Raw genomic sequence first — 14576 nt, forward strand, 5'->3', positions numbered from 1 at the left:
TTAATTATCGTCGGTATTGGAGCCGATTCAAAATACCATTATTATTAATAAACAGGCATTATGCATACATACACACAAACACACACACACACACACACACACACACACAGGCCGGATGTAGGTCGCGGAAATACGCAATTATATATAGACCGATTGAAACGCGGCTTACCTGAAGAACGTAAGGCGTATCGGGCGTGTTCGGCGGTAGATGGGTCGAAATGTTGAGGAGCTTGTCTCCCTTGCGAAGCTTCACGATGTCCAGAGGACCAGCCTCTGCCGCGCTTCTAAAGAGTTCTATAACAAAAAAAAAATTATTCCTTTTTTTTCTGAAAATTTTTCTCGCAAACCTCAACTTGAATTTCTCGTCTCTTTCAGCGAACTCAAGAAATCATCCCCCATTCGAGCGACACTGGGACACCCAGTATATATTTTTATTATATTTGAAGTATTAATTTTTATTATAATTTTGTAATTTTTTTATTATACTTTTTTATACATTTTTATAATTTTTATTATATTACATCATAAATGTACCTATTATTAAAATATAATACGTATTAGATTATATTTTTATTATATTTTAACTATTAATTTTTATTATAATTTATAAAATATAATATATATTAATTAAAATATAATATACATTTAAACACTCAGTATCAGTATAAATTTTTATTATATTTTAAGTATTAATTTTTATTATATTTTTATTATACAGTTTTATAATTTTTATTATATTACATCATATACGTATAACTAAAATATAATGCACATATTAGATTATATTTGTATTATATCAAAATATAATATATATTAATTAAAATAAAAAATATATTATATTATATTTTTATTATATTATTAATATTCGCTGGTTTCGATAAAATTGCAATCGCGCGTGTGTGCAAGGATGATATTAACTTTATTAAATGCTGCTATCCCCCGCTAGGCTATCTCCCGATTATATTCCCGGGGCTTCCCGACAATGAGAGCGGTAAATAGCGGCGCGAGCTAAACGCGATCGTAAAAGTCACCTCTTCTTCGAGGGAGACGAAACTCGCCCATTTGAATAACTCGCGAACACGACGTACCCTTTCCAGGATATCGAGCGTGTTAACGCTCGCGAGAAGACACAGTAACGAGTATTGTGCATGTTTTATTTATTTTATCATCCGTGGAGAGTGCAACGAGGAAGGATGTGTATTACTGCGGACCCCCTAGTAATTACTATCGACGACGCAATGCCGCCGGAACAACGGCGGTAGTAAATGCGTATCCACCGTCGGAAAGTTTCCGAATCAATTAAACAGCACGAATATAGTCAGTGACCCGGGATGTTAACGATCGTGATTATATACGGTTCGTTTTAATAAACCCGAAGCGAGCTCGGAAAATGGAGAACTATACGTGTACGACATAGGTGTTATTTCTCGGTTAATTTTAGATTATAATTAATATTATATTTATATTTTATATACAAGGTGTATCTGAATAAGTGCGACCAATTTTAGGATATGATTCTTTGTTGAAAATTATATAAGGGAGGTTTCTTCTTATGAGGTAAAAATTAGGTTTTTATTTTTTCCTCAAGTTTTAGGCAACAAAAAGATGAAACTTGTGGATATTTTTCACTAATAAAAAGAATATTTATTAATATTTAAAAAAATAAAATTTTTAAGAGTAACCCCCCTTATTTTTCGACAAAGAATCATCTCCTAAAATTTTTCGCGATTATTTAGATACACCCTCTATATAATACATTTTAATTACACAAATAATATATATCTTTAAATTTAATATAATAAATATATAATTATGTACTATATATATATGATATACGACATCGCACGCAAATCTCTCTAAATAACGTGCATATATAACACACTGTACATGCGGAAACAAAGTTTGCACGGCTGCGAAGAATAACACCGAAAGCTGCACAAAAATTCGTTGAACGGCTTTATCATTTAATATGTATAATGAATAAATGATACAATCTGCGCACGGCGGCGTTTTCCTGCCTCTCTTATTTTAGCGCGACTATATGCGGTGGCCTGAAATATTGAAAAGCGCCGGCGATAGTATATATAGTATTCGCCATCAAATTCAATGGCCGACATCCGACACAATCGAACACTTCCGCGCTTAACTAATGAATGAATTTCCGCCCGATTCTACGGCCGACGACGAAAAAAAAAAAAAAAAAAAAAAAACACACACACACAGAATTGAAAATTAAAACGCGACCATCGTTCTTCTAATTATCCTGCTAATTACGCGCGAAATCAGGGACGACCCGATAATTGCGAACGATACAGAATCGCGCCATCTTTTTTCCCCTCCGTTCGCGATAATCGATATCTGTCGGAGCGATATTATTCGAATAAGTGCGCGCGGCGCGAATCGATAATTGATCCTGAATAATACATCTTAATAATGCACCGGGGAAAAAAACCGCGCAATATGCACATCCCGAGCCTCGCGTGAAAAATGGAAGGTGGAACAACGCAAAACGTCCCGCGATCATTTATAAAAGAGCCCGGGATCGGCTCTCTCTCTCTCTCTCTTATCCCCTGCGGGATAAAATATAAAAATATACAATTCCGCGCATGCGCGCGCATGCGCGCGCGCGCGAAAAAAATGGCGACCGCGCTCGCGTAACGCGAAATACGAGAAATCATCGTATTTCACGATTTACACCCGAACACCCCGGGGGAGGATTGAAATGGCACACCCTGTCGCGAATTCGTTTCGAACTTTACGAGAGCGCGCGATACAGTTTTTGCCGCGATTTTACTGCCGGGAGGGAAGAACGACGAAGAGTAAATCTGACCTAACCTAAACACGCTATATAGATTATTCGTCATATCGGCAATTTCTCCGATTTTTTTCACTTTTCAGATACGCAACAATGATTTTCTACGCTTTTTTTCTCTCCCTCGCCCGGCGAAAACAGAAATACAAAACGGCAGAAGCTACCTGTATATTCGGCGCTGCTGAAATTTGAATAAACGCTTCTGTTGGTCGGATTGCTCATCTTCGGAATTAGCATAACGTGATTGAATGACAAACGTTGTTTCATCCAAGCGAAAGAAATTAATTCCTCGAATCGCTTCCATTATTAAGCGGGTAATTGATTTAATTGTAAAGAAATTGAAAGATTTTTTTTGTACACTCGTTATATTATAAAGATAAAAAATTTCATTATTTTACGATAAAAATAAAAATAACAATAATGAATATACTGAAAACCTTACACAGACATTTGAAAATAATTATTTGTATAATCTCGTTTGTATAAAATATTTATATATTATTTTTTCACCGCGAAAAATGTGTAAACACAAAAGAAATATTTATTTGAAATGCAATATTCAGTAACTGTTTGAGAAAGGAAAATAATAATTAAAAAGAATATAATTCCGAAAAATTTTAAATTAAGGTAATATTTGGAACTTTAAAAACTTACATAAATCCTTTCCTACATATTCATCTCTTGTATTATTTCAAATATTATATCAAATGTTAATGTGTAACAAGAAAAATAATTCGAAAAATGACAAATCGCATTTATGTCAAAAATAATAATTTAATAATAATTTACAAAATTAATTATATGATTTAATAAAATATAAACGAAAAGCAAATCTATAAATTGTAAGTCATATAAATACAAAATGAAAACAATACGTATTAAAATATTTCACTGCACATATGATAAGATAAACAATCAATTACTTGAAATCCCCGAGAAAATCCCTAACAAAAATTACATTTATTTAAAATATGAATATTATGTAATTTTTATTTAAATATTTTATTTAATAAAAATTTCTGAAATTAATAAAATATTTTAAATATAAAATTTTAATGAACACAAACATTAATATACAAACATTTGACATTAACCATTTGTAATCTACAAGAGAGAAAATAAATATCACGCAAGTAATTTGATTTTCTGTTTCAAAAGTGTGCACGGTTAAAAAACCGTCGGAATAAATATTAAATTTTAAGAATAGCTTTTATTAAATTATTGAAAAATAATGAAATATAATATAATACATATATTATTACATGACAGACCTGAGTTGGCCGCTATATTGGTTACACATTTTATACTTCATTTTAATGAGTGTCCTGACCTGTATATAAGACCGTGGCTTTTACTGCACAAAGCATCGATATGAATGCAGATGCGGAAAATATGTCTCTCGCTAATAATCGTAATGTTCAGAAGCCACGAACCGAGCCGCATTCGACTCGCCGTGGAATTATAGCTGCGGATACACGAGGAATGCTGTCGGAACGCATAGCGTAAATGCGGCGCGTGTCCAGCACGCCCATGCGTGAATTCGAGACGCTAATTGAACCTGAAACGATTGTTTGCACTTTTGCACCGTCTCGGTCCAGGTGGCTGCGAGGGAGCGGCATTCGAAAATTGATCGAAAGCGCAACAAAATTCATTTTGTAAATATCACCCACGCGCGATTATCCACGAAAACATATTTTTTTTTGTAATATGACACGTGTCGATGAAATTAAAGATTCTAAAAAAATTAAATTAAAAAAATGTCATCCCGTCGACGCGACATTACCAATTTCTCTTGTTGCGCGATAAATGCTTCATTAAATCATTTAATCATTTTTGACTGATATGTGCGGAGAGATGTTTTTTATACGATGTAAATTTAGATTTTTGTTTTATTAATATTAGATATTAATTTAATTACTATTGATATCAGTAGTTTTTTTATATTATATATTTAGGATAGTTTTCTCAGATTCTCAGAATCATTTTCGAAATAATCTTAAGGAAAGTACTCTCGAAAAATTTTCGTACGGTATAAAATAAGCATTATTATTTTTCCTCGATTATATATAACAATGTTGCAATAAAATAATATAATATAATTTTCGTTACATATTTAAACTGCGAGAAAATAATAAATATATTGGCTTGGCACATGTATTTTCGCGATAAAAGTTTATTTGGTCTCTGCAGCGAATTTAATTACTGCAATAAACAACGCAATTTTTTGCTGCACAATATACCATAAAAATAAATACCTGCATTTCGCATATCAAAAAAAAGAACAAAAGGAGAACGAGAAAAACGGTTCCGCTCTATTTTATGACGTAATATCACGTATTGCGAAAAAAAACAATTCTAGTTTTTTAATCTCTCTTTATTTAATATCGACACATAATTGTACAATCGCCGGGGGACAAAGGAATTGATTAAATTTCACCAAAGTCGGGATCGTCGATTCGCCTAAATAATTCGCCACTCTCAATCGCACTCTCCTCCCACTTCCCCCATTTTTGTTGGCCTCCCACGACAATCCGGTAATCCGGTTTCGTCGTAAAAACTCGCTCCAACACCCCTAAGTAAAACGAGCGCGATTACAGAACGATCGCGTGTGCACACTCGCGTTTTTTCAGGGCACTTAAACGTTTTACGAGCGAAACCGTCGAATTTTCGTCCGCCTGGAGTGGCGCCGACCTGGCCGGTCTAAACCTTTCTTTTTTTTACCCTCCACATTTTGTCGCAACTTTATTCCCCGACGGTTACGATTTACATGATAATGTACTTCGCGTCTCCAAAACGAGGGAATCTCCCATGCGTAAAAAGGAAAAATCGACCTGTGCACATCTATATAAGTAATGTTACTCGTCAAATAAATTTCAATTTACGATTTCTGCGACACAAAACGTTTCATGGTTTTCCTTCTTTACATTTTTAATATAAATTTTATTTAAATGTTTTATCTAAATTTTCGATAACAATAATTCGGCAATTAAGGAGATTCTAAAGGCTCTTGAGAAGTCTGTTGTTTTTGTCCTGTTTTATCGACAAAATGTGACGTTAGATAAACTATAAATCTATTTATTGGCTATACGGATTGTTTTTTACCTGAAATTAGAGGGTTTCGCCCTATGTTAATATTAATACTTCAATTTGTATACAGAAAAGATTTATCAATCTGTATGGTCTCATGTATCTTGATTACAGAATAAGTAATGTTATTCGTCAAATAAATTTCAATTTACGATTTCTGCGACACAAAACGTTTCATGGTTTTCCTTACGTACATTTTTAATATAAATTTTATTTAAATGTTTTATATAAATTTTCAATAACAATAATTCGGCAATTAAGGAAATCCTAAAGGCTCTTGAGAAGTCTGTTGTTTTTGTCTTGTTTTATCGACAAAAGTGATGTTAGATAAACTATAAATCTATTTATTGGTTATACGGATTGTTTTTTACCTGAAATTAGAGGGTTTCGTCCTATGTTAATATTAATACTTCAATTTGTACAGCAAAAGATTTATCAATCTGTATGGTCTCATATATCTTGATTACAGAATTCGAATGCTAACCTCACATTTTGTCGATAAAACAGGAAAAAACAACAGACTTCTCTTAATATCAAAATTTTCGTTCAAACATATATTTTTTTATCTATTTTATTTAATTTTCAACTACACGCTATATTCCATATCCATTTTACGTTCTAATAAATAAATAAACCAATAAAAAACAGGGAGGAAGAAGGAGCGCGCACACACAATAATCTCCAAATTATTCCCGAAATACACGATATATCAGTCACATCAAAAGCGGATTTTAATGACATGCGAGTCCTCAAACATTCATACGCGTTCGGAATTCGGATTTGCTTAGCGAGCGTGAAAATTCGCGTTTCGCTCGCACAATATCGGGTCATTGATCATCGGAATGGACGATTCAAAAATAAAACGAATGGCCATTGCTCAAACTTCAGTCGACCCCAGTATATTTAAACGAACATCGATATGAGAGGAGAAAAAAAAACGTCAAAGTTCTGGCTCTTCTTTCACTGTTTCCTCTTTTTTTTTCACCTTTCCAGAGAGCGAGAATGCATCGCGAATTCTCTCGTGTATATAATGTCAAGAGTTGCAAGAACGTGAGAGAAACGAGTGACGAGAGTTCGGCAATAATGCCCGGCAAAATGGTGAAAAGCGCCGGTCGCGGACATATCTCTGCGGTGAAGAAAAAAAGGGCATCTAACCGAAGAGACGAAACCGAATATATTTTGCGCGCATTTTTTTTCCTACTCTCCTTTTTCAAGGGAAAAATATGCGACGAAACGAGATATTGATCCGTTTGTATCAAGTGTTTATTGGTCACTATTGTTCTCGTGTGACGCTTTAATCGGGTTACCGCAGCATAGTTTTTCCCCAAATACCGCGTTTCCTTTATTGCAGGAAAATTAATACACTTTAGATTTTGTAAAAAAAAAAAAAAACCTTTGCTCCAAAGAGAGCGTCGAAATATTCCGATATTTGGGGTGCAAAGATTTTAGTCTTTTGCTAGTTTTTCACGGCGCGTATAAGACCTTCAATTTTCAATGATAAAGCTTTTATAAGAAAAAAAATATGTACGCGGTTTTGCGACGAAACATATTAAGTGCACATGTTCAATTTAAAATATAAATATACATATATCATGAATATCATAATTCATTAGTGTCCACTCTTGTAAAAAAATTCTCTGAGAATTCCCTAATCTCTCAGAATTTTCGTTTAAAATTCCAGGTAAAATAAGAAAATATGTAGATGTAGTTTTTAAAAAGTTTCTTTATTGTATGAACTTTTTAATATTTTCTATTCATAATGCAAAGGTTGCAAAGTTATCTAGAGTGCAGTTTTTCTAGTACATATTTAATATTTATTATAAATTTCTAGTACATTTACTAATTTACTAAATGTAAAATTAATTTTATGTGGGGAATAATAAAGTACGATTTATTGTATCTAAATATTAAAAATAGATGCACAAATATAAAATAAAGATGTAAAACAAAAAATAATTTATTATAAACGTCTTAAGGAATACTAATTTATTTAAATTAATTATTTATTAAAAAATGTTATTTATTCGTTTATTAAATTATATGTTTATTAAATAAATAAGGAGGCTAATATTTATTTTTTAAAGTATTAAATAAAAATAAAATTATCAAAGGAACAATTTTGAAAGAATTCCCTGAATCCCAATCATGAGAATTTCCTGATTTCTCAAGATTCAAAGAAAGGACAAAATTCTCTGAGAATACCAGATAATTTTCAAAGTTTCTCCCAAGAGAGTATACATTCTGTTCACGTTCATATCGCACACAGAATATTATAAAATAATAACTGCTGAAGAAACTGCTGGAATACTAATTTATTTAAATTATATATTCATTAAATAAATAAGAAGATTAATATTTATTTTTTGAAGTATTAAATAAAAATAAAATGATCAAAGGAAGAATTTTCAAAGAATTCCCTGGATCCCAATCATGAGAATTCCCTGATTTCTCAAGATTCAAAGAAAGGACAAAATTTTCTGAGAATACCAGAGAATTTTCAAAGTAAGTATACACTCTGTTCACGTTCGTATCGCACACAGACCATTGTAAAATTAATAACCGCTGAGAAACCACTGAAAGGAACAGGCAATCTTTTCCGCGACACTTTTGCGCGCAACAATCTTCATTTTCAAAAGTGCGTGACGCGAATCGCTATAATGCAAAAAGCCAGGATTAACAGCAATCCCTTCATCATGATTCCGGAATTCGTCGAGTGCTTTACCTCCGCTTAAGCGAGAGATATCCCGAATAAGTCTCCTCACTCTCTCCCGGCGAAAGATCCGCCTCGATGAGGGCCCGCAAAACGTGCCAGGATTACGTGAATAAGTAAAGCGGGAGCTTTCGCTTGCGGAAACTTATCGTGGACTTGGCCGCGTCGTAAAACCCCGGGAGAAACTGAATTCTTTCTTGCGTACGTTCGCAACTGAGGCAGATATCCGCGAATAATAATCTCGGCATTTCAAAAGAGTGTCTAGTAAAATTTAAAAATGAAATTTAATGACGTTCCCAGGACATTTCAAGGAAATTTGCACGATTTTCCAATAGTATGATAAAGATATATAAGGAACCGATTTTTTTTATTAAGTCGATATAAATTGCACGTTAATGAAAATTAATATATGCATTACAAATATTCGATATAATTTTTTTTATTTGAACTTCTAAAATCTACAGAAAAATTTTTTCTTAGAATTTACCCTAAAAATCATGGTAATTGTGGAACAATATAATATTGAAAGAATTTTATAAAAGTTTCCAATAGCATGATAAAGGTGTATGAGGAACCGAAAATTTTATTTATTTTTTTTTTATCAAGTCGATATAAATTGTACGTTAATAAAAATTAGTATATGCATTACAAATATTGGATATAATTTTTTTATATTATATCTGAACTTCTAAAATCTACAGAAAATTGTTTCTTAAAATTTATCCTGAATCATGGTAATTGTGGAACAATATGATATTGGAAGAATTAATATTTACCGCAATAAAAAATATTAATATCTACCACAATAAAATATTAATACTCTTTTATTGTGATAAATATTTAATCAGAGAAACTCTTAAAAAATTCCATCCCACAATTACCTTGATTTTCAGAGTAAATTCTAAGAAAAAAATTCTCTGCGTGTATAAACAACTTATGCGCAACACATTTTTGGATTCCGTAAATACCAAATATATTGTATTATTTATGAAGATTAAATATTTTTTACTCGAATAGTCTCAGTTGACTCTTAGCTAAATATTTAAAAGCAACGAAAGAAAAAATCAAAAAGATCTACGAAAAATTCAAAATTCATTTTCAGAATTGTTTTAAAGGAGAAACAAAATTCCAGAAGATTTCAAGGATTTCAAGAACGACACCCTGTAAAAATATATACAGATATACGTTCCGACCTGCTTTGACGAACTGGCGTATTTTTTATCTTTGAATTTTTCATAAAAGAAGAGCATACGTTATATCCAAATATTGCATGTAGGTGTGTAAAGGCATGATTTATAAACTATAAAGCTTCATAAAATCGTGAACTTAAGGATGAAATCCTATAGAAGACATAATGATTTATTTAAACGTTTATAAAGAATCTCTAATAAATATGCATTTCTCTCTTGCATAAAGGTTAATCCTTTAAGTGTATGCGACAGGCATCGATATTTTCTAAACAATAATGGATATTTCTGGATCTCTCGGGGAATCTCTCTGTATCACTCTCGGTTATTAGAGAGAGTTGGAGAAATTCAAGCTGCTTAGAGCAGCAAATCGCGAGGCAACCTCGAGCGTCGAAAGGTTGAACGGATGAGTCTTAAATTAGACTCACTGAACGTAAAGGTCGCAAGAGAAAGAGCGATCGCAGAGGGTCGGTTGACAAGTTATAAGAATTCGTGAACTAATTTATATTGAATGCGCGATTAAAGGTTCTGTCAATTAACTTGAAGAAAATCGACGAAGAAACGCTTTAAGCACCCTACGATAAGTCAAAGCGATGACAATTGACCTTTTTCCCGAATCACGAATTGTGTCGCAATTTCAGCCAATAGCGATGTCGACAAGATTAAAGCTGAAAAGACCTTCTAAAGAATTCCACTGAAAAAAATCCATGTATTTTTATATGGAAATTACTTGTCAGAATTGGAACTTTACTTGCTTATCACTGTCATTTATTTTTCCATTTCTTTTAAAATAAAAATACATATTATTGTGAAAATACATGTAAAATATAGGTAAAATTTAAAAACTATTTTTCTGCAAAAAAAATCACATGTAGTTTTAAATTAACTATTTTTACTTTATTAGTACTTTATTTTTTAAGTAATTATCTATTTTATTTGTAACATTATTTTATAGCATTTATACGTTATACTAGCATTTCCTATGTATAATTGTACATGTTCAGTGACATATTTTTAATCTTGAAAAAATATTTAAGAATATATTGTATTTCATATAAAGTTACATAATCATGTAATTTTACATAAATATTTTTTTCAGTGCGAAACAAAAAAAGATAAATATATAAATTCGGTATATATAAATATACCGAATTGAAAAAGTAATATAAAATAGAATGCGGAGAGAAAAGGGGCATTTCATGGCGATACAATTCGCTTTGATGATAAATGTCATCGTGTAGAATATTCCGATATAAAAATAAAAAATTCATATGCATCCTTCATAAAATATTTTTACAATCCTCATAATTCATTATTAATGTCAGTTTCGCCACGTTAAATATAGAAAATACGCATGTTTTCGTTATTTCATATAGGTATTGTACATTATATATTTCTTTAAAAGAAAAAACTAAGTTACTTTGACAATATAAATTATTTTCTATTTATTCCAAGCTTGATTTCATCCAGAAATTAAAGCATTTTTCCGAGTTATACTTGGAAAAGTTTGAACATCGTCACTAATTAATTTAATTAACGTAGTTGTAATTATATATTAAACATATACTATATTTTTAGTATATGCGTATAGATAATATCTTAGTAAAACATTATCTATTTGATATTAAGAGCGCGGCGAAAATTTTGCCGAAAATTTACTCACGGAAAATTACCATGTATATGTGATTTAAAATTTAAATATATCTATGTATATTTTTTCGTTGAGCAAAGCGCGGTTTGATTAACAACTGAATTAAAATGTCCGTTTGTCAAAGCCTGCAGTATAATCGAGTATAATCGAGTTCTCCGACGAGTGCATCGAAATGAAGCAGCGAATTTCGAATTAAAAGCTCCGCAATTATCTCTTTTATTTACGCACGTCAAAAATTTCATAAATGCTTTATAAAATTTCTATTATGTCTGTTATAAAAAAAAAAGCTATTACAAAAATCCCGAACGAAATATCGCGAACTGTAAACGTTAATGAGATCGTCGTTTGCTTTAATTGCTCTCTTCATTAAATTAACGAAAATTCTCTTTTATAATTATATTTCTAATTATGTATTTATACATAATTATAAAGAACAATATTATATTTATATTTATAAAATATAAATATGTTATAAATATTATATTTATGTGGTATTTTATATTTTATTTTATATTAATCTTTATAAAAAATTATAATATTATTATAAATTAAAATATGTATTATTAAAATTTTTAGAATTTTGCAATATTTATAATTTTAAAAAATTATATATTTATATATAAAAATTAATATGTTTATAAATAATACTCGAAAGCATTTCTTTCATCTCGCCCGTGATCGAATCTCGTGAAAAGAAGGGTCTATAGAATCCAAAATCTTACGAGCAATTTATTACACGCGACGAAATACTGTCAGATTCGCACAATATTATATTTATAATATTTATATTTATAATAGAATATAAATATTTTATAAATATTATATTTATATGTATTTCATATTTTATTTTATATTAATATTTGTAAAAAAATTATAACATTATTATAAATTAAAATTATAAAAATTTTTAGACTTTTGCAAAATATTTATAATGATAATGATGAAAAATTGTATATTTATATATAAAAATTAATATGTTAATAAATACTCGAAACCTTTTCTTCCATCTCGCCCACGTGATTCGATGACAGCTCGAATCTCGTGAAAAGAAAGATCTGTCAAAAATCTTAGCGAGCAATTCACACGCGACGAAATACTGTCAGATTCGCACGATACCGAGTGAAATGAAGGATACAAGAATGACATGAAGGAAGGGTGAAACAACGTGAGAGAAGGTAGAGGGAGGAAGCTATCTTCTGCGACTGTCGATTGGCAGTAATAGAATAATGAATCGTGAATCATAAACGTACGGCGGGCGATTATATTTTTATTGTGACCCACGCTCAATTTATTCATTATTTTGTTGAGGCCAATATCATTGGGGCGAGGTGTAGAACGCGTTATCCGAGCCGTCGAGATGTTGCTGACATATCATACGGATATGCCGTTGCGTTCGATAAAATCAGAACTTACGCGACGAAATTATTTATCCGGTGGATTTCGCTCCTTAACAAAAAATATCTGTCGAATCTTTTCGGAAAATTCCTGTATCGCTATCTTCAGAATGAATAAATTATTTATTTCACAAGATGTAGCAGAATTCGTGGAAGACAGATTTCTTTGTGTAAATACAAAAAAGATGAAATATTTATATAAAAAGCATAATTTTTTAAGGTAAGAGTTTATTTAAAAATTTGAAATAATACGATTTTTGAAAAATTTGTGTGATCTTTTTAATAATTATATCAATACATGTATCAAAATAATAAAATATTTTTAAAAATAATTCCCACATTGTTGAAATAAAATATAAAGATTATCTTCAATTTTTTTAAATTTCTCTCTTGTATTTATTTAAATTTAAATATAAATTATACATATTCAAATGTATAAGGTGTCTTGTGATGAAATTATTTATCCAATGCTTTTTGCATTTTCTTTAAATCTGGCGAATCTTCTCAAAAAACTCTTTTATCTCCAGGTAAAAAAAATAAATTATTGACTTCACAAAATATAATAAAATTCGTGAAACAACCAGAAAAAAGATTTTTTGTTGAAATATAAAATTTTTCATAAAAAAGCATGCTTCTTTTAAAACAAGAATTGATTAAAGATTTGAAATAATAATGTATACATTTCGGGTTTAGTTTTTAAAAAAATTTGTGTAATATACTAAGTACATATTTTTAATAATTATCACAAAATATAAAAAAAAATAAAATAATTCCCACATTGTCGAAATATATAAAATAAAATATGAAGATGAGCTTTTTAAAAAAAAATTGTTTTAATAAAATCTCTTGTATTCTCTATATTTCTATTTACAGATTAGATAGTCAAAACGATTTTAATTATCTACAGGATATCCGGTAACGACCTGTATAATGACATATTCAAATCATAAATATCAATTATGCAAATAAAAGACTTGCAATAAACGTGAAAACGTAAACACGTCGTTGGCGATGCGTAAAATGTCGATCTTTGCTAAAATACCAGCGTCGCAAGCAAATGTCACGCGATAAACAAATAAATGCAACGCACAGAGTGTGACGTAGCACTGTTTCCGCCTGTCCGCGCGCGACTTCCTTCTTCATTTCGCGAAAGAGAGACGATAAACGTAAGCTTTCAACTTGAAGAAGTGAGTTTCGGGAGCGATTTTCTGTGAAATGAGCGTCGTTGCCGAGCGACAAATCTGCGTCCCATCCCGTGCATTCCGGAAGCGAATCCCGGAAGCGGTTCCGCTACCGATGATTTCGCGGCACTCGATTTCCGGGACTTCGTCCGAGCTTCGTTCCGGCAACGAGACTCGACAAGGCGAAAAATTCTCACGAATAAAACGATGCTGAAAACTGTTGAATTTTTGGATGAGGAATATAAAAGTCTTATTTCTAAATAGAAAATTTTTTTATTTTTTCACGCGTCGATATTATATATATATATCGATATATAACGATATATATCGATATATATCGTTATATATCGATATATTGATTTTATATAGTATATATATATATATATATATATATACATGTATATATATATATTGTATTCTAGTAAAAGTTTCTACGTGTATATCGCAAATAATTATCATGCATAAAATTTTATTCGATTAAAATGTTATCTGATTAAAATTTTAATCACGTTTTAACGTGCAAATAGAAAACTTCATTTAGCAATATACACATT

At 30.8% G+C, this 14576-nt stretch overlaps 1 protein-coding gene across 3 annotated transcripts in view; it reads right to left on the reverse strand.

The window, feature by feature from the left end:
• The window catches only part of Pde9 (phosphodiesterase 9), a 268013-nt gene that overhangs the window by 35303 nt on the left and 218134 nt on the right, over positions 1-14576 (reverse strand). For all 3 annotated transcript variants that reach the window (XM_085484695.1, XM_085484696.1, XM_085484694.1), the window contains one exon: positions 170-294. In XM_085484695.1, coding sequence (XP_085340821.1) covers positions 170-294 — 125 coding nt within the window. The remainder of the gene's footprint in view (positions 1-169; positions 295-14576) is intronic.

This window comes from Nylanderia fulva, unplaced genomic scaffold, assembly GCF_048542155.1.
Source record: "Nylanderia fulva isolate GAGA-0341 unplaced genomic scaffold, ASM4854215v1 Scaffold31, whole genome shotgun sequence".
Lineage (NCBI taxonomy): Eukaryota > Metazoa > Arthropoda > Insecta > Hymenoptera > Formicidae > Nylanderia > Nylanderia fulva.